The sequence below is a fragment of the Hypomesus nipponensis genome, chromosome 14, assembly GCF_054491055.1.
Source record: "Hypomesus nipponensis isolate SF chromosome 14, ASM5449105v1, whole genome shotgun sequence".
NCBI classification, from domain to species: Eukaryota; Metazoa; Chordata; class Actinopteri; order Osmeriformes; family Osmeridae; genus Hypomesus; species Hypomesus nipponensis.
The window spans coordinates 4,576,278-4,601,798 of record NC_140374.1 but is presented as its reverse complement, the minus strand read 5'-3'; the positions used below and the strand labels follow the sequence as shown (position 1 = coordinate 4,601,798).

The 25,521-nt window shown below is 42.8% G+C and overlaps 1 protein-coding gene across 3 annotated transcripts; it reads right to left on the bottom strand.

Moving 5' to 3' along the window:
- Positions 1-1,797: 1,797 nt before the first annotated feature.
- On the bottom strand, positions 1,798-25,475 carry poc1b (POC1 centriolar protein B). Of its 3 annotated transcripts, XM_084671870.1 has the most exons (13): positions 25,136-25,470; positions 24,625-24,709; positions 24,309-24,480; positions 23,877-24,056; positions 23,610-23,717; positions 23,287-23,402; positions 23,038-23,171; positions 22,886-22,954; positions 22,443-22,595; positions 22,226-22,303; positions 2,725-3,000; positions 2,403-2,548; positions 1,798-2,195 (listed from the first exon to the last, which is right to left on the bottom strand). In XM_084671870.1, the coding sequence occupies exons 1-12, from the start codon at positions 25,163-25,165 to the stop codon at positions 2,408-2,410; spliced, it is 1,542 nt and encodes a 513-aa protein (XP_084527996.1). In that variant the 5' UTR covers positions 25,166-25,470; the 3' UTR covers positions 1,798-2,195; positions 2,403-2,407. The 3 variants fall into 3 exon arrangements, with proteins under 3 accessions (XP_084527996.1, XP_084527998.1, XP_084527997.1); XM_084671872.1 differs by lacking the exons at positions 1,798-2,195; positions 2,403-2,548; positions 2,725-3,000 and adding an exon at positions 13,006-13,449 and having other exon boundaries at positions 25,136-25,472; XM_084671871.1 differs by lacking the exons at positions 1,798-2,195; positions 2,403-2,548; positions 2,725-3,000 and adding an exon at positions 13,459-17,331 and having other exon boundaries at positions 25,136-25,475.
- Positions 25,476-25,521: the final 46 nt, after the last annotated feature.

Genomic DNA, 25,521 nt, shown 5'->3' with positions numbered 1-25,521 from the left:
TGTTTATAGTTGAGGGAATGAGGACTGGAAGCAGGTGGATAGACAGTGTGTGTGAGTGCATGTTGTGCGGGATGACATTAAACCATAGAAACAACTGGAACAAATTGAAATGACAGTGTATCGGTAATGTGGTGAACTGTCCTTCCTCCTCGTATTTGAACAGGTGTCACAGTGCGTGTATGTGTGTACTGCACATGCAGTACACAACTGCAGAGAGGACAAGAGGCTATGTTGTAACAGGACTAGGGGTGGGTGGAATCTCCTTCCCTGCTCTCATCCTCCTCTTTCTTTTCTTTTCTTTCTTTTCTCTCTCTCTTTCTCTCTCTCTTTCCAGTCGCTCAGATCCCTGTTTTGTTCTGGCCCGTATACATCTATCCATCCCCTGAAGGAAGAAAAAGGGAAATGTTTTCCTAAGGTTTTGAGCCCAAGCCAGGGAAAGAAGAAAACGAGGAGAGAGAGGAAGAGAGGTAATGAAGTCTGCGGGGGTTTAAAGATAATGTTTACCTTCCACTTCTCCGGCCCCTCCACTGTCTACCAGAGAGAGAACCACTTTACCATGACCCCCTACTTCCCCCTGAGCCCACACACAATTTCCACGCCTCTTCATTATATAGTCACAAAACATGACTACTTACTTCTTAACATACGCTTTTTTTTATTAGTTCTGAAAAGCTCTCTCTGAGCTGGATGCATTCTAATAGGCTGTGGGTCAACACAATCACCATCTGTCAGCCACTAAACAACATCAACAAGCAGTTCAGTCTCAAGGAAGTCATTAAAGGCAGATTATGAGCTTACACAGTTCACAACACAGAATATGGCAACATATCGGAATTTACACTATGTGTATGTTAGGTTCCTTGATATGCAGTCCCTGGTTGTAATGGACATAATCAGTTACAGTTGAAGTGGGACATCACAGCACTTGTTTTTCAGTGACAGATTCCCATGTCTAATGTTGCAAGAAACCCTCATGTTCCCTTCTCCAATCCCTTCTCCCACATGTGGTGAAGTGGTTATGTCCTTTGCTCTGGTTCTTGGGATGGTCATGGGGGCGGGGGGGCAGGAAGGATGTGGGAAGGAGAGCAGACGGAGAGCACACCCCTTTGTGTGTGTTTTTACAGTTTCTGCCCCCGGGCCCCGGCCACAGGACCTCCGATCCCATCTCCACTCAGAGAAACTAAAACATGGGGTATCCCCAACTGTGGCTCTTACTGTTTGTGGGGAAATACATTGTGAATATATACACAAAGACATGGGTTGGGATTAAGATATGACAAAGATTGGGATAACTTTATACTAACTTTATCATCTACATACCCAATTCGAAATAATATAGTCCACCACGTACCCCCATCTGATATAGTCGTATAGAATATATACTGTATATATATGGTACAATAATGTGATACAAAAACCAAAACAATGACCTAACTATTTAACATACATTTAACATTTTAAAACTCTTGTGCTTTCACATCAGGCATACAGTGAATAACGGCTTGTCATTTTTTTTCTTAAATGAGTCTGCAAGGCAAATCTTCAGCTTTTAATTGGTCATGCATTGTGTATTTCAAAATGAAACAATAATCTGGAAATCGCAAAAACAAGACTTCACATTTGGCTAATACAAACACACAGGAGGGACTAGACCTTCACAAAGTGGGCGTGCCCAGTTGTTTGTAACATATTTAAATATGGCTTCTGTTAAAAACAGGGTGAATTGAATATGTAAATGAGCCATGTGTGCATTTGTAGTCAGCATGCACTTGAAACAATCATCAATCAACAATCACGTTTATAGAACAGACATTCAACATTTATTAGATCGCCAAATTAGAGTAAATACAATGCATTGTGTGCCATTACATATTCTTTATAGACATATTGTGTTGTGCATTTGTGTGCAGGTATGGAGAAGGACATGTGCAAACACAACAGACTTGATACGCTTATATGCAAAATATATAAATGTTTTTATTTATTTGTATAAATAGACAGTAAATCATTATTAAGGGAATCCATGTGTATAGACGCAAGAAAAAGTTTCCTTTCAAATGAACAAATTATGTATCTCACTCTTGATTCTAACCCCATTCTGGATTCAAGCTTTAGAGGTAAAGCTACGTTTTTGTTGATAGATGTGAATGTTTTGGGTTAAAGTCATATGGCAAAGAAGGAGACACCCAGGCTACCTGCACACGGACAAAGAAAGAAAGAAAAAAGTTGTGCATTCAGGCACATGTATGTTTTCACACAGAAATACAGATGATGACCTGGAGACAACACATGCACACACAAATGATGACATGCGGAAACATACAAATCCATGTAACACAAACAACTGAAGACCCCCCGAGTCCCCACCACCTCCACACAAACAAGTGTGGCCACTTACACACCTTGTTCATAATCCTTGTTCACAGCTAGATGCTGCGGTGTGGCACTTGTTCTCCCCTTGTCCATGCAGGATTTGGATTTGGTTGTGGAGACACTCCTTCAGTTTATCCTCTGTCAGTGTCAGTCTCTTCTCCAACATCGACACATTCTGTTGGCAAAGAAAAACAAACGTGGTCAATCAAATCGCAAAAACGTGTCTTTCCTTACGTGGAAAAAATGAAAAAGAAGCAATAGCAACACAAATATTACAAATACTCATTTGAGGCAGCATATTGGTCTGCAAATAGGGTGGTTGTGGAACTTGCGCCCGGTTTGGAAACTCACCTGAGTGAGGATTTCAAGTTGGTGGACAATGTGCTGTAGGGTTGTGTGGCACCCCATGGGCATGGCCGAGGGCACCTCCTGCGTGGTCCAATCCCCCGTCTCCTCTCTCCCTTCTACCTCCGCCCCTACACCTGGCCCAGACGGAGACGGTGAGGGTGAACCCCGCCCACAGTCACTGGCCCCCTCACTGGGACCCGGACTGGCTACTTGTCGCCCGGGCAACCCGGCAGAGTGGCAGTCAGTGTTCCCATGCGGCACTGGAAACCGGTTGACAACCTGGAAGAAAAGAAGGGAAAGGGCAGAATGTGCACTAACAGGATGTAGGCCAAATATACTGAATCAGTGTATCAGTGAATATCTTGTCTGGTCTTACATGCTTAAGTAACCCAACTGAATATCCTTGTGGGACATAAAAGTTGTTGTAATTGTATTTTTCATGCAAATGTCCATTAAAAAGTAATGCTAACTTCTGACCAAGACATTTTACAGGCTACTCTAGTTGGAGAGTATGAATGAGCGAGAATACTCCGCCAACTGTCAAAATGAGAAAAATAAAGTTTCCCGACACATCGCTATTGGATACTTAAACCTAAACGGTTTGACCTAGGTGTGTCACATATTAAAGTGCAATACTGTGACATCATGTAAAAAAAAAAAAAAGGAAAAAAAAAAGTAATCGCTTTTACATTTTTGCAAAGTCCCTGATGAGGGTAGAGAGCTAGCCAGTGGACGATGGGCTACATCAAACACGTGCCTGGCAGACACAAACAAAGACAATGTACAACCCTGGTGCCTGAGGCAGAGAAGTGAACCGTCCAAAACGGAGGAACAGAAAGGAAAACAAGGGCAAAGGAGACAGGAACAGGGGGAGGAGGAAGTAGGAGGAGGGGTCGGGGGTGGGGGGGGGGGGGGTCACACATTCCTAACCTAATGCATGGAGGAATCGATTCCGGGCCTGCTTCCTGTGCACTGTCTTCACTTCAAAGAGCCAGGGGCGAAGGAGGGGGTGGACTGGAGAGACGAGAGCGGGGAAGGTATGAGAGGAGGGAAGGGAGGGAGGCCCATCCTGTCAGTGCGTGGATGGGAAGTCTGGCTGGGCTGCCCCCTCTTCCCTAATGTTCTCTGTTTTTTTTTGCTGCATCCTCCCACTCTCTCTGTCTTACTGACACACACACACACACACACACACACCTCTTCTACATCTGGGCTACATCTGTTCAGCTCATTAACGCACAGCAGACTAGCCTGCCATGTTACCCCTTCTTTCCACCTCTTCTTTTTTCATTCTCTCCAGCAGGACGTTTTTGCCATCGGACATCAAGATGGCACGGGATCCTCCACGACTACACGTGTCCGCGTGTCAATCTCCTTCTCACAAACGTGCACGCACACGCACGACTAATAACCTGTTACACTGCCAGCCACATATCACCATTGTCACGGCAACCAAGGCCATCAGTGGCTCGCTGCCAGCCCGACTGGGCAGTCAGAGTGAGGGTGGCAAGCTGGACAAGAGGGTCATTGTGAAAACTTTGGTGACATAACAGTGTGGCTGTGGCCCAACCGCTAACACTGCTACAACATGGCTACAGGGACATCTCACAGCACTTGCCACAATTCTTCTTCTATATGACAGCTTTGTCTTTATTTATTTGACACTCATTTGTACAGTTCGCTGGTTACCAGTATTTTTTTTTTGTCATCTGAACATATAACACCTGATGCCACAATATCTCTTTGGGCTCAATAAAGTACCCACCTTTCTACACTGAACCTGATGTTGAAGACCATTATCTCCTGCTAAAATAATAATAAACTGTAGGCATACAGTTGTTGATATTGGGGCATTCATATTATGTGATTGGTATGGTATGTTTGATGTGTATCCTTTGGGAAATGTATTTGTAACATTACTTACTGCTCTATATGTATGCAAGTATTGACAAAGTGTGTGGTTTGTTTAGATTCTTGTAGTGTCCTGTGTTTATCACTGTCTGCGGCTCTGACTGGTAACATGTCCACAGTATCACAGTTTAGCTCCATTACTTTACGCGAACAAAATCGTGTCACAAATATCTTGTTGGATGGGAGTACTTGGATGTGTCATTTATTAATTTGCTTGTTCACAAGAAAAATGGAAAAAGGACACACTGTTTATCATGAATGTTTTCATAATGGCTTCATGTTCTATTAAAGGTGCATAATTTCAAAAGGTTATTAGCATGTATGCCATGGCTAGCATCATTCTCTTCTTTGAACCAAGCGGAAAAGGCAAAAAAACAATTTTTTGTTTTTTCAAAGCAATTAGGCCACTCGGCAATTAGGCCACTCAGCAACTAGCTAGCCATGTATGGCAGTCCTGGTTTACTGAAAAGAGCACAGGTGGGGCACTCAACACTGTAAGATATTCACCCAGCTCCCCATCCACAGTATCCAGTCCCCCCAATAATTCCAACGGCCAAGTAATTCATCCTCGCAGGCCCTGGCCCCTGGCCCCTCAGCCACTCACCGAGCACTCCATCTCATCCCTCCTATTACCAATATTTATGAGCTACTTCAGTAAGGGCTCACTGAGTTCTTGACCAGACTAAACAACGAGACAATCAAAGCGTCTCAAACTGCTTCTTTTTTTTTGTCGGCCGTATCCATCCAGGAAGTAAGCTATCAGCACAGGGCCATGGTTGTATATTTTCCCCACTTCAACCCTAATTTACCAGAGTTCACATCAAGCTTATTTGGTTATTTGTTCTAGAAGAGTCTACTGTTTGTCCAGTTATTCAGAGTAGGTCAAAGCAAAACCAAGGAAGATTGAAAGATACTTTAATAAGATGATTACAGCAGTATGGGGATGAGGGGGCTGATGGGAAGAGAACATTTTCTGGTCACAGGATGCCATGTAATGCCATTAAATTCAAGCTTTTTCCCAACAAGGAAATCCTTATTCAAATCAAAGGAGGCATTAGTGGCCCCTGACCCTCCTAGACTATCACACTCACACACACACACACGCTCAGTGACAAAAAAGTTTGAAAACCTCATTAGAACAGGCTCACTTGAGAGAGATGCAAAATACTGTACTAAAAGCTAGCTGTGATTGTGTGTGCTCTCCTATGTCATCCACTTCCAGTGTGGTAGCCACAGCTGTCCCCCTGCCCTTTGACATTTAACAGGAAGTCAGGGAACGGGTAAGGCTCGAACGGCTCTAATGCTCTGCTTCTGCTATAATGCCTGTAAGGATTACAGACAGATGTGTGCATGCTGTAATCATCGCCTTCTCTCTTTCTCAAACATTTCTCTCAGTCTCTCAGTCTCTCAGTCTCTCTCTCCTTGAAGATCTCACGCAAACATCCTTCACCCCCAGGACTTTGTGTCTTGGTGCACTTTTGCACCATGTACATTTTGAAAGCGAGAATAGGAAACCAGAATGTGAGTCATGAGGTTGCCAGAGGAACTGTCTACTTCCTCTATATCTCTGCCTTGCTTCATCTCTCCCTCTGTCTTCCTGCCTCCCTCCGTCTATCTCTAACCTTCGTTTCATAACTCGACACCGCAACCGCCCACACGTGCTGACTGAAATATCCGGTTTCAAGCATACCATCAACCTTTTATCTGTCTGCGTATTTTGTAACCGTCAGTGTGACTGCGCGGTTAGGTCTGTTTGCCTCGAATGAGAACATAAAATAAGTCACAGCAATAAAAAAAAAGCACTGAGACGCCATGGTTTGATAACAGGTTGACTGCTGTCCCCAACCTCCTGTGTGCACGCCCACGCACATACCCAACATTGCCGTTCACAAGTGGCGAGGAAATCAAGAAGGAAGGGGTGCGGCATGTGCTGACAGAAGCAAGAGACAGAGGTATCTACCCCAGAAGACAGAGTGAGGTGACGCGAGGCTGAAGATGGGTTATCCCTGACCCATTTGCAAGGGGATGAATGAGAGTTTCTTGAACTGCTCCAACTCACAGTTGGTGACTCATAGCCCCTGCTCGTGTGCAGAGCAACACTAGGGAGGCTCCGCCTCCCCCGACTGGCCCTGAGGCAAGCAACTCAGACACAGTGCAGAAGAAGACGGAGAGATCCTAAATAAATACATCAATAACTGTGATTGTGTTTAGCGTGTGTATGCGTGGTTCAATGAAAACATGTAGTGCAAAGGGCTGCATCTACGCGAGTCATCAGGAACGGAATGTCAAATGTGTATGTCAGACTGCAGCATAGGCTACTGTATTTTTGAGATTTGAAATGTTCTATTTTGTTGTGACCTCTCCTATGACTTTAACACTGTCCAACCCGTAACCCTGTCCTGGATCAGTAAGGTTACCATTACTATAGTCCTCTAAGAAGCAACAACCTTGTGAGCCCTTTTTGACATTGTCCACGTTTGTGTCAGTGAATATTCCTGTTTTTCTTCTTTTTTTTTTATACCTTCTACCTAGTAGATTTGGCATTATTCAATTTCACGCCTTGAAATTGTAGCTTAATTCCAAACCAGTTGTTTTACTGCTGGCTGACAAATGTTAAATGGGCATCCCCTCCCATGCGACTGGCTGGGTTCCAGATTAACCTCTGAAGCCCCGCCTCTTTTCAATGTTGTGGTTGGATGAGTCATCGTGGATGGGAAGCGGAGGTCAAGTCTCCCGTGTCTGGCTGGCGTCCCTGAATGTGGAACTCACACATTGCGACTGTGTCAGAATCACAGTTAGACTCTAGCGCTCAGACGGCTGAAACGCAGATAATGACAGAGCGACTGTCAACCGAGTGAGAAAGATAGAAGTAGTGAGAGGGAAATGACTCCGCATTCCAGAAGACCTATATCAAATATTCAAGTGAAATTTCACTGGCAGCAAAATAAGATGGTGGCGACATTAACCTATGGATGTTTAAAACAGGGACATGGGTGATAGCTTAACGTGAACAAGATCAAGTTGGGCAACGCGGCGTTGCCACGACAACCACATTCTACTCAGCTGTCACACGACCCCGGGAGAATCCGAATCTGTCACAAATCTCGCCATGAGCGCGTGCGTGTGAGGTGCTGGAGACAATGGCAACAAATACAGCTATGTGGCGCATCTGCAATGCATAAGATCAGGAACAAGGCCTTACATTAGCATTGAGTTAACAAGTTGGACACGGGGCATGGCATGACATCTGGCTAGCTCTGAGCGGCTTATGTTACAGCCCCCACAGCCGGGAAATGAATGTTGACTGTAGTCCGTCAGCCAGAGTGTGGAAGATGTGCTGGATTGACAGTAGGCACAGGTACATTTTAGAGAGGTCATGTGATCTGGTGGTACTGCAGAAGCTTGCAGAGGAACATCAGAGGTAGACTACACAGAGCTTGGCTCAAACCAAGGACAAAAACTTCCCCTGCTGCAAGAATGACGTACTGTAAGAGATCTAAGAAGCTCATCTATGAAACTTACGAAACAGTCATTGGCTGAATATAGTATTTGCACTGGTTCTTTCACCAAATGGATCCCAGAGCATTAGTTTATGTAGCTTACACACAAACATGATGCTTTGGTGACCTCAGTTAATCAACATCTGTGCCACCAGATTTGCAGGTCTGTAAGTGAATTAACACCCATTCTGGTTTAATTCCTTATATGACATTTTTGTAATAAATGATTATTCTACCTCAGTTTTGCAGGGATAATTCTACCTTGGCTTTGAATGAGCTGAGGTTATTAGCTACAATTGTGGCTGTGTAGACTACACAAACGACTTACTATCGTTTAACCTGATTTCTATTGCTTAAGGAATCATTAAACAGGGAGTTACAATCAAATTGGCAATTCACAAATAGGTTTCTTGGGGGGTATACTTTAATTTAGAAAATGGGAATGTGTGAACGAGTTATAGTCAGGTGAAGTCCCTATCTTTCTGATTGGATTAAAAGAGCATGCTGATTGCTATTAAAGTGGGGACTCAGCATATATTTGATGTTTTTGCCAATAAAAGCCTTTAAAACATATGAAATGTGTATTATCGTTGTCCAGTATACCTTAGAAACATGTGAAAAAAAGTATCTACAAATACTGGACCAGCAAATTTAGCAAAACACTACATTTGTCACTGCCAGAATGATTCCCTATGTCAGATTACTTTTGGAGTGGGTTTAGCTATACACTTGCATGCCAGGCCTTCTTAATGCTTTAGGTAATGGGTGTTTTTTTCTGTTCCCTTCCTGTATTTTTGCTCTTCCACATATTTTACCGTTGTCAGCACTGTCAACATCCTCTCTTTCCTCCTCTCTCTCACTATTTTTCCTCTTCCCACTTCTGCTAAATTATCTCTTTGTCAGTCTGTGACCCATAAAATTGATTTCGCTGTCTGGAATGTGTATGTGTGGTTAAATGAAAACGGTACGTGAGTCACCATGAATGCAATGTAAAATGTGTATGTCAGACTGCAGCATAGGCTACAGTCTGACTTTTTTTTAAATTTTGCCCATAGCTTTTATGGACAGAAATATGTACTTTAAAATGTAAATATTTGTCTACTAAATACATTTTCATCCATTTACAAGTTGAAAACACTTCAAATGTTCCAATTCATATAGTTGTATTAAGTTCACAATCCAATTAATTACTTTCAATGTTGGGGTTTGACTGTTTGAACGTGTAAATGGGATTTACTTCAATTCTTGGGCACGCAATGCGGCACGATGGCTTCTTTTTTTCATCATATTTATTTTCAGGGGTCAGCCATAACAACCGCCATGGGGCCTTTCTAAGCGGATATCGTATAAGCCTAGCAGACACAACGGTCAGGCCATGAAGAGGGAATACTGATGCCATTGTCTTTAAATTTTACAGTCTACAAAGGATTTATACTAAACAGTATTATGGAGTGACACAGAAGAAATTGCTACTTTGTGCCCCAGCTTGTGTTCCATGCTCACTGCTAACAGTAAACTGTTGTTGAAAATCGCAGCACGTGTAGCAAACTTGATAAAAGACAGATTAGCCTACTAAATTGTAGCTTTTGCTTTTTCCCAAGTTTCAACAAACTGTAATATTGTTTGGAATCCTCATCTATTCTGTTGCACAAAGTACTCCCATGGCGTTGTGTGTAGGGCAACTTGACATGAGACAATGAGCACTCTCTTTCCAAATTCAGGGACTAAAAAACAAAACAGCATTCACATTCTAAGCACTCTCTGTCACTATAGGCCAACGTGTACCTACACCTATCACGCACTGCCTCCTCTCTCAAAGTGAGAACTCACCTGAAGTGGGTAACATTTGAACCTACTTTTGACCATTGCTGTTAGTAGTGTCTTTTTACATTGGCAACTTCATATTCCACGTCAAAGTGAGGTGTTTCTAGAATGAGTTTGTCATGCTTTTGTGTGAGGTGATAGATAAGCATCATGTTGCATTGTCAAAAAGCACGATTTGTGCTAAATACATTACATTGGCATCTAGCGTTAAGACGGGTTGCACAGATCAAAACTGTTTTACTTGGAAGGTGCTTGAGTATGGTTTCTTGGAAGAGAAATAAGATTCCTACTGAAGAGAGTAATCGCTAAAACTGGTGGTTTTTCAGACACACTTTCCCACCCAAGTCTGAAGCGGAGGCAAATCCTTTAAGCGAATGGTCGTCATTGTGCTTTGCAGAAGATTAGCCCACTTTAAAGCCCCTTATAAAGTTTGATTCAATTTGAATGGACACAAAGTCTACACCCATTAACTGAAATCCCAAAGTGTGAGTCGTAGGCAGGGCTTTTAGGCAACAAAGCTCACTGACACGCAACTACTCAACAGTTGGTGGGAAAACCGAACAACACGTTCCAAAACAGCTGCCAGTGTTACCCCTTTGACACCAACAACCAGGTTTCAATGTGGGTTTATACCAGTAACAGATTTTTCAAAAGGGGCACACATAAAAACCCCAAGGTAAAAGCATATTTTAGATCTGTATGCATTTTACTACCTCATTAAATCCAAATTATTCTCAGATACCACTAAAGCACAAACAGCCATAACAAGAAGCACTAATTTTTTTTTTTTTTACTTGTGCTTGTGGAACCGATGTGAATCGGTTAAACTCACTCCTCCGATATAAATGCAGTCCACCACGCCAGTGAAAAGCTAGCTTGTCGTTGGTGTAGCTGGCTATTCGTCGCGAGGATCGAGTGCCAGCAAGGGGAAAGACTGGGATGAGTTTCGAGCAGCGCGACTACGACCTGTTACGCTAGTAGTGAGTTGGATGATGTATGGTAGTAACAAGCAGACAATTTTTAATGTCAAGTAATGGTTATTTAAAATGATTAAGAGATCTGAGATTAGTAGTGAGACAGACAGTGAGGAATATGAAGAGGAAGGAAAATAACGGAAAGGTCAAATATTCTACAGAATGAACATGTGACGACGTTTGCCACCAGCCATCAGCAATCGAAGAATGTGGGAAGAAAAGCTTTGAATGGGGAGGTTGATTGGCAGGTGGAGCTCCAGGGGGTGAGAGGTCACGCTGGGCCTCTGCCCTTCACAGCATCAGTGGGGGGGGGACAGGAGAGAGCTGCTCCTGGCCTCGGCATTTGCAAGAGGACTTTGTGGTGCATCATTAAGGAGTCTGTGGCACACACCGCCTCCTTATCTTTTATCGAGTGCTTCCTTCAAGACTTACCAAGTAAAGGATTCACCAATAGGTTGGTAGGATGTGGTGTGTCTATGTATGTGTTTGTGTGGTACATGGGAAATAGTTGGATGTGTGGCGAGAAAAATTGATTTCTGCAGAGAAAGAGGCAATACGACAGAAAAGCCACAGCATGGAGGGGATTGTGGGTGCTTGTTTACCCCTCCACGGCGGCGCATGTTACATTTGTTTCTGTCGGCCTGCAGTTAAGATGAAGTATGCTCACTGCTGCTGTCTTCACGGTATAGAGCACACAAACTAAACCCTTAGTAACAAGCAGTACACTTATGGGAGACCAGCTAGAATAACAAGCTATAGACCTAGGCTTCAGAACGGCAAGTCACAGGGTGCTCCCAGTTGGAGAGCTAAATATGGCTGACATCCACTGCTAATATCCCACCCCAACAACAGGATACTCTCCTGCTAGGCCACATTCCCAAAGTGCAGGAGGTGTCTGTGTAAAGACATTTCTAACAAGTTGTTTGTGCATGTGGGGACAAATGTACTGAAACTAAGGCAAAGTAACGAATCCATAAACATTAACATTGATCTTCTAAAAACTTTAATGATGCAATACCAACATGTCTCCCATGACCATTATAACAGCTCCAGATGTTTCAATATGTGATTCTCACCTATGCTTACTGTGGCCAAGCGACTGAATCAAACGTATCCGCAAAATCTGGAAGAGCATCCCCACTGTTGAAGTCTGGGTTGAGGCCACCAAGCTTGTACAGCAAAATCAGTAGTAGAAATGCAGCTAAAACAATGATGGACTGAATCATGTCAAAAAGCGATATAGTATTTATTTTTTTAAGTGACAAAGGTTTTAGCGCAATAGAGCACCCCGTCTAACTGTAGATCTCCATGCAGATTTTCTCTCAGGTTCCAAGTCTGAACATAAGCTGGGTCCACTTATGGACATTCTGTCCCAGAGTTGATTCTGGTTGTTGTCAAGCAACATTTGAACATTTTACCCATTCTGAGTTTTTGTGTACTATGGAGCTGGTTTGTTTCAATGATATATCTATGTGGGGCCTTTTAATTAACCTTTGGAAATTCTAGGCAAGCTTTCTCTTCTGTAAATCACTGGCAGTCAAAATACTTAACTTTCTTCTCAATGTTTTCATTTATTTTGGAGCAGGAACATTTGAGTCTTGGTTTATTTTGATTTTATTGAATTTGGCCAACCTGGTTCAAACCATGACCCAAAACAACCCACAATTCAGAATTGACACACTCCAAGGAAGCCAAATGCAGCTGGTCTAGATGTGAATTTCAGAAAATTAGTCTAATGAACAAAAAATGTGAAAACACATGTCATAAAAACACATGACTCCTGTTCAGGAAAATTCCATGAGAAAAAGGTAATTTGATTCTGGGGGCCTAATCTGATTGATCCATGCTAAAATAAGACATCAGTACGTTGCTTGTTGTTTGTGCATTCTGAGTGGTTGCCCTCACATGTGCCATTCTGCAAATAACCCTTGGAACATCATCACAAGGTTCTCTGAAAAAGGTCATGCCATCAATTCCGAATTGGGCCTTTGAAGTGGTACTTATAATTCTCTACAGAGGACAAAGACTTTTCTAAAAATACACTGGTGGAAACAGAATAAAATGGGTGACTTCCTTTAATTAGGATCAATTACAGTAAGTAAAAAAACAATGGTCACAAGGGGAACTAGACACAATAATGACAGGGATAAGATTGAGTTTTTCTCTGTTTTTTACAATAACTTGCGTAATACTTTTTCATTATATTTAATCTATATCTATTATGGGTACAATTATTCCCAGTTGATATAAATACATATATTAAGTAATCAGTTAATACATAGATGAAATAGGTGAGTGCAGGAATGAGGCTGAAGGAGGGAAAGGAAAGGCAAACATGCAATTATAGAAAATATCTGGACAGAGAAGGTAATATGCCATTTGGAGAGGTGTAAAGTACGTGTCAGTGTGTGTATACATGCATGGAGGACTTTGTTCAAGCTATTTAGACAAAAATCCAAGGCCAGGCATGATCACAGATTTTATGACACACAGACCAGCCATCCTATTCACACTGTAGCACACTGCAAAAAACAAAAACAGGTGGCATATACAAATGGAAATTTACCAAACAGTTGACCACATAAATAAAACACGCACACTGGCGGGAGGATTGAGAGATAAAATACACAAAGAATGTTAAGTACAGAAAAATGACTGACTTCCAATTTCATAAAGCCTCAGAAAACGAGGCAAAATGCATCAATACACAGAAAGTTGGTGGAACAGGAGGGATTTACTGAGGGATTCACTGAGGGCCAAGCTGCGTTGCTCAACAAATGCCAACTAATCTGCTTTCAGCTTATACCTAACATTCTGCAAAGCACCTGTGGGAACTCACGATTTACTATAAGCTGCCTGCCATTTGCTAATTCCCCTTAAGTAAAACAATAGGAGTCCCAGGCTAAACCAGACCCTTCTCCAGATCCAGACTTGGAGCCATCGAACCTTTCCTGAATTCCCACACATACTAGTCTAACTGCCACCAACAAAAAGCTAATCAGATTTAATTGAGGGAATTTTAAGTCCTTAACAAAGAAAACATTGGTTCACAGAACTTTTTCTGTATGTCTATGGCAAAAGTAAGGCAGTGGCCATGTATAGATCTGGTATTGTGACACAATGTTGACCTGGATACAAATTAATCAAAATAAGAATCAGAACTCAAAAGTAATGGTTAGCAGATATTAGGCGGGTAAAACAGTTAGTACATTTCATATTAGTAAGCAGACCATAAGTGATTATAAAGAAGGTAAAACACACTGAATGAAATTAGCAAGATTGGCTGCGTTCGGAGTCTCTGGGATGGACATGGGTAGCTGATGCGTTAGCAACAAGTCAAGACAAGGGGTCACGTGAACTTGGTTTTTGCTCTGGATCTGGACTTATTTGGCAAAACCATTAGGGATTGACTTGTGGGAAGTTCATTCAGGTCTAGTGGAACCAAACTTATTTTGGACAAGGGTTTGGGTCATGTGAATATCATACAACACTGTTGGGGGCATAGATGAATGACTTCTTAACAGGTGGTCTGTTGGACAGTCTACTGATGATGGCTTAACCTGGAACTCAGCCAGGGTTGTGTTTCATTCCATACTTCCGGAGAGACCATGACCCCTTTGGGCTCCTTCCTCTCACAGGAGGTGAATTTGTTTCCCTTTTGCAGAAAACTTCAATCACGCCACACACAATTTTCTTTGTAATATGCCGTACTTGATTTTATTTTCCGATCAGTAAGTGTATATGGGAGTCAGGTGGCTGAGCGGTTAGGGAATCGGGCTAGTAATCTGAAGGTCGCCAGTTCGATTCCCGGCCACACCAAAAATGACATTGTGTCCTTGGGCAAGGCACTTCACCCTACTTGCCTCGGGGGGAATGTCCCTGTACTTACCGTAAGTCGCTCTGGATAAGAGCGTCTGCTAAATGTCTCAATGTAAATGTTTTGTATATCGACAGTTTGATACAGAACATTTGACACAATTCCATCAGATTTTTGTATCAGTATAAATGTGAATAATGACAGCTGGAACATGCTATGGAAAAACTTAAATTCCTTACCGACCTTAAAAATGGAACTCAAAAATTCCCTTTCCCACACAACAGAAACAAGTACAGGAAAAACTATGAGCAATATTAAAATAAACAACCTGCTGTAAGAGCCATTTGAAACCCTTACGTTCTCCAAGTGCACCTGTTCTTTGATCCCTGTTAACTGACCGTCACCTGTCAGCAATCCTCATCTGGAAAAACGTTGTTTGTTGGAGGTACATGATCTCGAAATAACAAAAATTCTCGTCTCTGGGGTTTGTCGTGCAACATATTGAAAAGACCAATCCAAGGCAGTGGCAGAGTGGTGCTCCATTTGATCTACCCACACAGTGCCACAGGCCACAGGCTCTCAGCCTCCCACACTCACCCAGAAATAGCACCATCAACACAGGTAGCCGCTTTTCACACAAAGCCATAGAATAGGATGGGGTCAGATGCAGACAACTCGCAAATTCAATAGGACACAAATAACTACACTAAACGCGTGACAGTGTATTAATCAATCTAGACCAACAACCCTTGCCTTACACAGAAACATTAGGGTTTTACTGTTATATAGAGAGCCCCACCATGTCACACGTACCAGTGTGCAACTGTCTAAAACATTGAGGAAAAAACACACACAAGTAAACCTACTTATATGACAGTCTCCTGTGCCACTGTACTAAATAAGCAAAATCGAGGACAATCCCAAGAATCTGATTCATTAGTTCATTAGTGCCGGTCCAACCTTAATGATTGGTCATGTTTATCATGGTCCTGCAATGCCCACAGATATCAGTTTGATTTCATTTTAGTGTCAAACCTTTAGCTTTATTGGTGGCTATAAGGATGGGAAGTTGATTTCAACAAGTATGACAAGAAGTGCTTCTCAACAACATTACCTACCCTGCGTTTAATTTGTGTTTACATTTTGGGTTTTGCCCAAAATGTTGGTCCTTGTAAGGACCTCATGTGACAAAGTGACATCCGGGTTTGGGCATTGATTGTGACGCATGTGTTGTTGTTGTAAGGAACAGAGAGAAAATAACTGACTTGTGAATCAAAAAACTCATTCAGGGGATTAAGGAGATAGCTCAGTGTAGGAGCATTTCATTGCAAATCAAAAGGTTTTGGTTCAGAACTCAAACGAACCTATGGATAAAAGCGTCTAAATGAATACATTATTATATTAATATTATTATTAAGATATAACAATGGTAAGACTTTACAACTTTAGGATGAAAACCACCAGTATTATCAAAACATTTGGGAGATGTTTTAGTTCCATCGTCAACGCCTCTCACCTCAGACACAGAAATGGCAAGCAGGAAAACACAAGTGCATAATTTGCCTTTGAGATGTCCCCAATACCTGTAATAAACCTGGGCACTCTATTTTTAGCTTTCCGCACTGACTGACTGTCAGCGAATTCTCAGCAGAGGCCCCTTGGGGCACAGCCTGTGCTTTTGAGAGAGCACATTTAGAAAGAAAGGACATACAGAGGGGAAGTCTCGCACAGGGAGAACAAAAGGTGCGCATTGGGCTCTTAAAGAGCACGTTTAAAGACATGTTATTGGACACCCTACACACGGGCTACACAACCGTTGAAAGGTTCACATTTAGAGATCAGATGGTAGCTAAACCAGGTGATTCTGAAGAAGAACTTAATAAAGCTTCGGCACAAAATCTCTGATCCAATCAATATACAAACTGATAAAAGTAGAAAAAGATAATACTTGTAAATTATGGGCCAAGAAATACGACCAATTGAGAGAGACTATAGAATATGAAAAAAGGAGATCAGGGCTTTTTTATGGACTGAAGTAGAAGTGGATCAGATATCAAACATGCTTGGATTTTGAGAATGATATTGCATCACAAACACAAGGGAGCACATACCGTAGACAGCTCTGGCAGTAGCTTTTATTGGTGTGCACATTAAAAGCAAGCATTGGTAATGCCTTGGAGTAAAATGTATACCAACAAATCACAAAAAAATGAGTTCAGACCACGACATCTACATACAAAGACAGTGAGGGAAAACCATTAGAAAGATTTTTTTCGTTCCAAGTGATTTCATCAAGCACAGCCTTCAAGCATCAACGGAGTGCTTTGTGCGGTGAGCATTGCGTAAGGTGTTAAGATAGAGTGTCAGAGGGGACGAGGGGGGCGGAAGATAGGATAAGAGCAGGAAGGAAACTAAGAGAGAACCCTGCTGAATAAGTGATAAGGCTTGCCCCTGCTGTATCTTTCATGAGTGCGATCATGTTTGGACGCTCACATGCCGATGTTGCCACCGGAGCCCAGGGTTGCCGGGTGTCTGACGACAAAAGAGACGTACTCTGTGTCCCGAGACAGTTTCCGTTTTGACTCCCCTGTCGCCGACAGATCAAGCAGTTAGGAAATGTCACGCGACGTAACCTAATACTACAGCAAACGCATGCAAGGCCATGGAGTTCAACACACACAAACACCTCCTGAAACAAAAGACGTACAAATGCAAAGTGTCCAAATCCCGGAACAAAATCAACGGAAATACTCCAAACGTTTAAGGCCTCAGGTGTCCGAGTGTATGTGCTTCATTCTCCGGCTGTTAGGAAATCTCTGAGAGCTCTCCTGGTGGACAGTAGGCTCCCTTTGAGCAGGGTTTATCTTTAGCCATTTCCGCCATGCCTTGTCACTCGTGCTCTGCTACAGCACTTAAATCTGCTATCCACACCTCCGAGCCATTCAATATTCTGTACTTTCCTGAACAGGAAGGAAGTAAGGAAGGAGGCTCTGGCAGGTGCTCACACACACACACACACACACAAACACTTTCGCATGGTTAGATGGAAAGCCATACCACAGAACTCTTCATCCACATAGACAGACACTGATAGAACATGTTGGTAGGAGATGTCTTGTCTGATGAAACCTGATTCACAGCAAAGACTTATTGTAGCCAGTACATGCAACTCAAGCCCAAACGTTTGACGTCTAATAAAACACGTACGTGTCTGTTTTTGTTGTTGCTTTGGAGTCGTTTCACGTCTGGGCTTTTCACTTGACGTGATATCAAATGATTATAGGCCCTGGCACTAGATGGAAACTAGGAACCACAGGCTAACAGAAATGCACCACTTGCCTTTCAGGTATCCCAAACACCTGTAATAGACCTGTCTGGCTGTATTTAGCCCTATGCCTTGACATTGTAACCCTAACTCTTCTCTCACCATCAGCTACAGAGACTTGAGTGCAGGCTGTACAGACGTATCCAAGAAGATAGACACTTTCCTTGATGAGGGTCTTCATAAAACATTAATAATACCTTAATGTTCGTGTATTACAGCTACCTTCACAGGTCTGGTTTGAAGTGTAGTGTGTAGAAGTATTTTTCACACCCCCGCACCAAAAGAATGCAATGAATGGTTTCATTCATGTTTCCTTAATGTTTAGGAAGACCTCTTTCAAATGTAGTGTTATATAAACTTTAACTTGGAGTCTGGACAACTTGTAAAGAAAGTGTAAAGAAAAACTCTCAAATCTACTGAACTAAAATATTCTTGCCCTTGCTATGGATTATAACATCATTTTAAACATTGCTTCATTCAATTAAGTTAAATACACACACCAGTCATCGTACTGACTTCAGTCCCTCGACTTTCACTAGTTCTCAAAACTTAACATAAAAACGTGCCTGTTCCTGCAGGGATGGTGGAGTTTGCCTCTTGACATTTTTACCAGTGAACTTGAATGTGTTCAGCACGAGACTCCATTTCAAGGCCCCGGGGTCTATGCCTAGATCAATGGAGCCTGGGAGGATTCCCTTTCCCCTCCCTCCTATAGCGTCTCTGAGGTCCTGGGTGAGATGCTGACGTAGCCTCAGCTGCTAACCCATCCATTCAGAAGCAGTGAACCCAGCTAATGCCGCAAGCTCACAGGGCTACTTAATGGCCGATTCCAAAGTGAGCAGGGGATGGAGAGGGGGAAAGAGATGGAGAGAGAGAGTGAGAGAAAGAAAGGGAAAAGAGCAAGTAAGGAGGAAGCACCAGCGGTGAACGAAGTCGAGGTCACAAAATGCGTCACACCACATACAAACTCATCCCACCTAAAGTGAAAACGCACACCCAACGCAAACAATGGCGCGCGCGCACTCCGTCACGCACAGGCAAGAGGGTGGCAATTCAAACTTTTACGCATACTTCCTCACACACACACTCTACAAGTGATATACATGTCAAGAATGCAGAGACTGTCTGCAGTGCTGCTGCCCCGGCCTGGACCCGTGCTCCGCCGCCTACGCTGGCAACCATTAATGGAAAGAGAGGAAACACCGAGTCAGGGCGGAGGGAAGGTGCTCATGGGAGAAGGGGGAAGATGAGTGAAACACACAGATGTTTGCTCTGGTCCTCCTGTGATGGCAAGCTCTTAGGGGCTTGGGGCCAGTCTGAACCTCAGCTGGCTTATTAAGACCGTGGCTCGCTGAGGTCAAGGGAGAGAGAACGGATTGTTGGCGAAAATCAGTGAATCTCAATTCAAATAATGTAACATTTGCATGTAATCATTTCCTTTTATTTTTACAGGCCTATGGGGCTAGGCCCCACGACAGATGGTGCTGTAATGGTACTGGCCAGGTAAAGAGTGGTGCCTAGCTTCCTCCAAACATGACGCTTGGTATATAGACCAAAGAGTTGGAATATTTTGCATTTATCCGAGCAAAGAATCTTATTTCTCATGGTCTGAGAGGCCTTTAGTTGGCTTTTGGCAGACGCCAAGTCGGCCGTCATGTGCCTTTTACCGAGTGGTGGCTTCTGTCTAGCCATTCTGTGTGTATGCATGCGTCTGTGTCGAGCTGCGAGGTAGTCAACGTGAGACAGGCAGAGCGGGAATCTATTATTAGGATTTCTGCACTCTGGTGGGGGGGGGACGACCCAGGAGGCTTTGACACAGGCACGTGTATTCCTCCCCTCTCTCTATTCCTCCCTCCATTCCAGCCCTCTCTCCCTCTATTCCTCTCTCCCCCGGCAGGCATGGGCCTCCGCGCTGCCATGCATGGGTGACTCTCAGAGGGAGCCCGGCTAACACCACCTAACACAGGGTCAGAGAAAGAGTGGGAAAGGGGGAGAGAAAGTGATAGGAGGGGTCAGGGAGCAAAAGCGCTCTCGGGGAGGGGGGGAGGGGGGCTGAATGAGAGCAAAGGAGGGAGAAAGAGTGAGGGAGGGTAGAGGTGGAAAGGATGATGGACACACAAAGAGTGTACCCAAACATGAAAGACAAACGGTACTTCAAGGTGCTTTAACTACCTACAATTAATAAATGAGCTTGGGGCATTAATAAAAAAAAATATGTATATGTGTGTGTGTGTGTGTGTGTGTGTATACTATTGGCACATTGAATACCTAATTTCATCGGAAGGCATTCACACTAAATTGTGAAAGGCTGCTTTGCTTTTGAGTGTGTGGGTGGAACCAAACAATCTGACCAGTCCAGAGACTGTGCAGTAAAAGCCCTGTTCTCTTTAGCGTTCAAAAGCAGGTGTGTTGTTCTCTCTGGTTGAACATTTGACAGACAGGTGTGACAGGGTGACACTAAGACAGCCCCCAGAGATGGTTACAAAGATGTTTGAATGCAGAGTCCAAAACACTTCTGGTTTGCCTACCTGAAAGACATACTTGTCGATGACGCAATCATCTATCTGCTAAAAAGGGCCCATTAACATCTGGACAATGCTGGCCCCAGTCACAGTACCTTACAGTCGACCTGGGTGGAAAAACTGAGATATGCCCCCAACACTGTTGCCCAGTACAAGAAGTTCACTATGACTATACGTCCCAAGCAAGTTTGGTCTTTTGGAGTTTGTAAAAATATTCCTCAACTTGTTCTACCAGTCTGTCATAGCCAGCTCCATCATCTATGCAGTCGTATGCTGGGCAGAAATGACATCAAGACAAATGATACGATCAGACTCAACAAGCTGATGAAAAAAGAATGGATCTGTCAGCTCTGACAAACTGGACATGACTACACAAAGGAGAATTCTTTCCAAGCAACATACTACAGTGGATAATGCTCAGCAACCCCTACATGACACACCGTTCAGACAAGGACGCCATTTCTCCAACTGATAGCAACAATGTGCCTGAAAGACAGAAATCCAAAGGCTTCTAAAAATTGAATGTACATTTTCATGCAACCTCATTAGGAAAAATATTTACACACTATAAAATCTACCACAATTCAAAAATCTAATGTAAACTTAAACACAACTAAATAAGATTTGGATGTGCTGACATTTTTTTCTTTTTTGGCGTCTTATTTTCTGTTGGCTTTGCTTAAGTTTATTCCCTAGCTTTACTTTTAGCTCATCTTTCTCAAGCACGGTAGTCGGTTGCTTCTTACTGTGGTGTAGCACAGTGCAACCAGGACTACTACTACTAAACTGAAGACCTGCATCACACATTTTAAATTTGGCATTGCTGCCATTCTGGAGTCAAATATCCCACACCGAGCTTGGTATGGCACACATCTTTTTTTTTTTTTTACCTCAGACCGCTAACTAGCAAAGCCATTAGCGGTGTATGCAAATTAACCTAAAGAGCGACATACATGACCGGAAGAAAGATGTTCTTAATGGTTAATGGATTAAAAGGCTAACCCGTTGATATCCCTAATTCAAATAATAAGATCATAAATTAAAAAGCTAATTCATAACTCAGAAACAAGTACAAATATCAGAAAAAAAAACAAAATTTGAAGAAAAAAAGATTGTCATTTAAAGAAGACTCGAGTCTAAACACGTGTTGTACTGTTTACTGCTGTGTCGCAGTCCCTTCCCCATGGCATTGTGGCCTCAGTCTGTACATGACCCACATGCATTTGTCAGAAAGCACACAGAAGGTATTGAGCAGTCCCATTTGTTGAAATAAAAGACTGCCCTGCACTGCTTTCTAGTGGCCAGCAGACATAATACATCAAACAAAGATTAGACGATAACTTGAGAAATTGAGTTTTCCATTCATTGGTGATAAAAATACAGCTGCAGTAAACTCATAGAAACATGACAATACTGATAGTGAATGAGTTTAATTTGTGTGTGTAAAATTGAACCCATCTACAGTAGACTGTTCTTATAGCTCAGCTGTAAGAGTTTTACTGAAGGAGGACCTTCATTCCTAATCTGAGTTGTTGCAGGGGAGGTTGACTGATAGAGAATCAATAAAGATGACTTGTGTATGTTTGGACAGTTGGTAGTGCCATGTTACCTATTGGCTGAGATTGCAAGCTTACCATAGAGGAGTAGAGGGTCTGGTCCACATCTATGACGTCAGGGTCTGTGGACTGGGTGTCTGCCACGACGGGATTGATCTAGAGCAATGGTCCCAATGCAATATATTATACAGCAACATGTTCAAATGCAACTCCAGTTACTACTTTCAAATCTTTAGTATGCCTATAGCATTTAACAGGAATAATAATAGGAAAACATTTGCTTTGGAGCTCTGACCTTTATGGCCCCAGACTGGGGGGAGTGCAGGTGGGGTCCTCGGGGGTAGATATCCAACAGATGAGGGGGGGGGTCCAGGCTGACCCGCTGGCGGTGCTTGCTCAGCAGCTCTCGGTAGTCTATGATGTCAAAGTTGGTCTTCCACACCAAAACCTAAAATAAATAAAAATGGAAATTATGTATTTTTGTCAAGATTGTCCGTCTGTAAATATCCATCCGTAAACATCTCTTTTGGTCTCAAATAAATTTGTTTTTTTTTTTACTATTTTAGATTATAAATAATGTCACCACGAGTTTAAAAGTTGCCCATAGATGCCCTGTCCTACTCTAGATCAGAGACCTGAGATTCAAATGAAATCCTCAAAGAAGACCAGTATAAACATCTTATGGACATAGTTACAATCAGATTAGGTCTTGTGTTGTGGTAGTGGAGACCAGCTCACCTGGGCATCTGTACCCCCAGAGGCAAAGAGCTCCCCCCCTCGAGAGAAGGCCACAGCAAAGACTGGACCCTGTATGTACAGAGCACAGCAACAGTCATCACGCATGTCAAATTCATAAAGCAAACTGCTGTTGGAAATACTCCTGGCGCTACCTTGTGGCCGTGGAGGGTATAGATGAGGCGTCCCTCCAGCAGGTCCAAGATCTTCACCATGTTGTCATTTGAGCCGCTAATTAGGTAGTTACCCGATGGATGGAAGGAAAAGCAATTGATCCCCGCACTGTGGACTGCTCCATGACAAGAGGTTTAGATTAACAGAAATTATTACTAGGCACAAATTGCAAACAGAATCACGTTAAACTAAAAGTAACGTTGTGGCCATCTTTGTAGAAAGTTGGCTACCTTGGTAATGTTGAAGTAGTTTGTTAGTTCTTAAATCCCAGATTTTCAGGGAGTTGTCAGATCCTGAGGATGCTATGCAGGTACCACTGGAGTTGAAGTCTACACATGTTGCTGACCTAAACATGGGGTATGAGAGGAAGGTATATTAATGAATGGGGGTTCATTGAAACCAATGAAAATATATTGTATGAGCACTTATTATTACAGCAACTACAATTGTCCAAAAAAGCTTTGAAATGTTTGTGAAAAGTACACGTATGAAGTTATTTCCAAGACCTTCAGGATAAAAAAAAATAATGAACATACAGTATTACTATACCCACCCTCCATAGTCTGTGAAGCTGTTCACACATTGTTTGGTGGAGGCATCCCATAGTCGGACCGTGCGGTCATCACCACAAGAGGCCAGAAGACGTCCATCGGGAGAAAACCTGCAAAGAACAGGAGGAAATATTGAATCATATTAAATATTATTGAATTCAATATAATAATAATAATAATAATAATAATATGAAATGCCGCATTTATCAGCATTCTATTTGGGAAGCTCAACAGATCGAAAGAACAACAGAAACCATGTCAGACATTACCTGGCACAGCGCACCCAGTTAGTGTGCTGGTTGAGGGAATAGAGGAACCGGTGTCTGTGGACGCTCCAGACCTTCACTGACTTGTCGTTGGAGGCCGTCACCAGCTTCTGGCCGTCGTGAGAGAAGCTAACACTTCGCACCACGGCTGTGTGGGCTTTAAAAACGGTTGACTCTCCTTTACTGAAAACGGAAACACTTTGTTGGGAAGCTGTTTACGTGGTATGTGTGCAAGTGTGTGATTTTACTACCAAGTGTCCAACTACTGTTTGTCTGGCATCATGTCACAGCAGAGTTTTAGAAAGCCTACACCAAACTCTACTAAACAAGTTTGCTTTTTAATGTGTGCCAGCCAAGTAAACTGCAACAACACAAGTCGAAGAACAGTGATTTCCACCCAACCTTGAAAACAGAGCTGCTTTCTTTAAAACTCACATGCTAGGGGTCCACAATCTGACTGTCATGTCCCTGGAGGCAGATACCACAAGGTCACCAAAAGGGGAGAACTGGATCCCAGTAATAGCATCTTTATGCCCCAGAAAGCGGAAGGCCCTGGCCTTGGGACTCACGTTCCAGATCATCAGGGACTTATCAGCCGACCCAGTGGCTAATGACAACATGGAGAAAAGGGAGGAATTATTGGAAAGTAGAACTGGGCAGCATGAGAGTAATACTACTAGCCTTTAATGTTGAAATAGTATGACAGCAAGCAGATTGTGCATAGTGAGAAGCAATAGGACTGTGATGTTACCTAGTTGCTTGTGGTTGGGGCTGAAGTCTACGCAGGTTATGGCATCTTTGTGGCCTTTGAAATTGCTTTGAAGGGTTGGGTCGTCCTGCAGAGACCATATTAGTGAGCTGCATCCCAGGCCCCATCACCCCGCCCTTCCCATTAAGAGGAAGCTGCCATCTGACAGCCAAGGAATTTCCAGTCAATTAATTTTCCCCATTGACATCCCTTCTACACGCCCACAGTGTCAGCTGCTCACTTAAAACGTCACATTTGTTTTGTTCATGATCCAGAATACAATACTGGCACTGCTCATTGGAAAAGTATACCCAACTATAAAATAAAACCTCGGTATCTGAGCTGTGTACAACTAGCGCCATTGGCTAGCTGTCCAAATTAGTTGCTAATTCGATATAGCTACTGTGCTAACGTATTTGCTAGCTAGCTCGAAATAGTTTTATCTTTCACCGTACTACTGCAATCAACTTTGAGCTTGTGGACAATCACATTATTTCTAAAACAGTATCCTTACCATAACAGATGCCATTGAGTGCATTGACATCAATAGTCAGCATAATCCTTACACACTTGCTTTTGGAAAAGCAAAACGGAGAAAGTTTGCCATGTACTCCTCCATCTTTCAAAGGGGAAACAATGCGCGCTTTAAGTCTGTCAGACTGTGCTAGTCGAGTACCTAGTGAGTCTTATCATCAAGTGATTGTTGTACATTGAAACTATATTATTACTAGTAAGAAAGACTAGAAAATACAATAAAACATTGGTTAAATGGGTAGACTAGCTAGATTATCTATATTTATGAAATCAGACCAGCGCTGTGCTAACGACAAGAAAGTATCGTGAGGGAGGAGCTAAGCGTCTTCTGCTGCTAGGCAACTGGTACAGCAAACTGTAGAACGA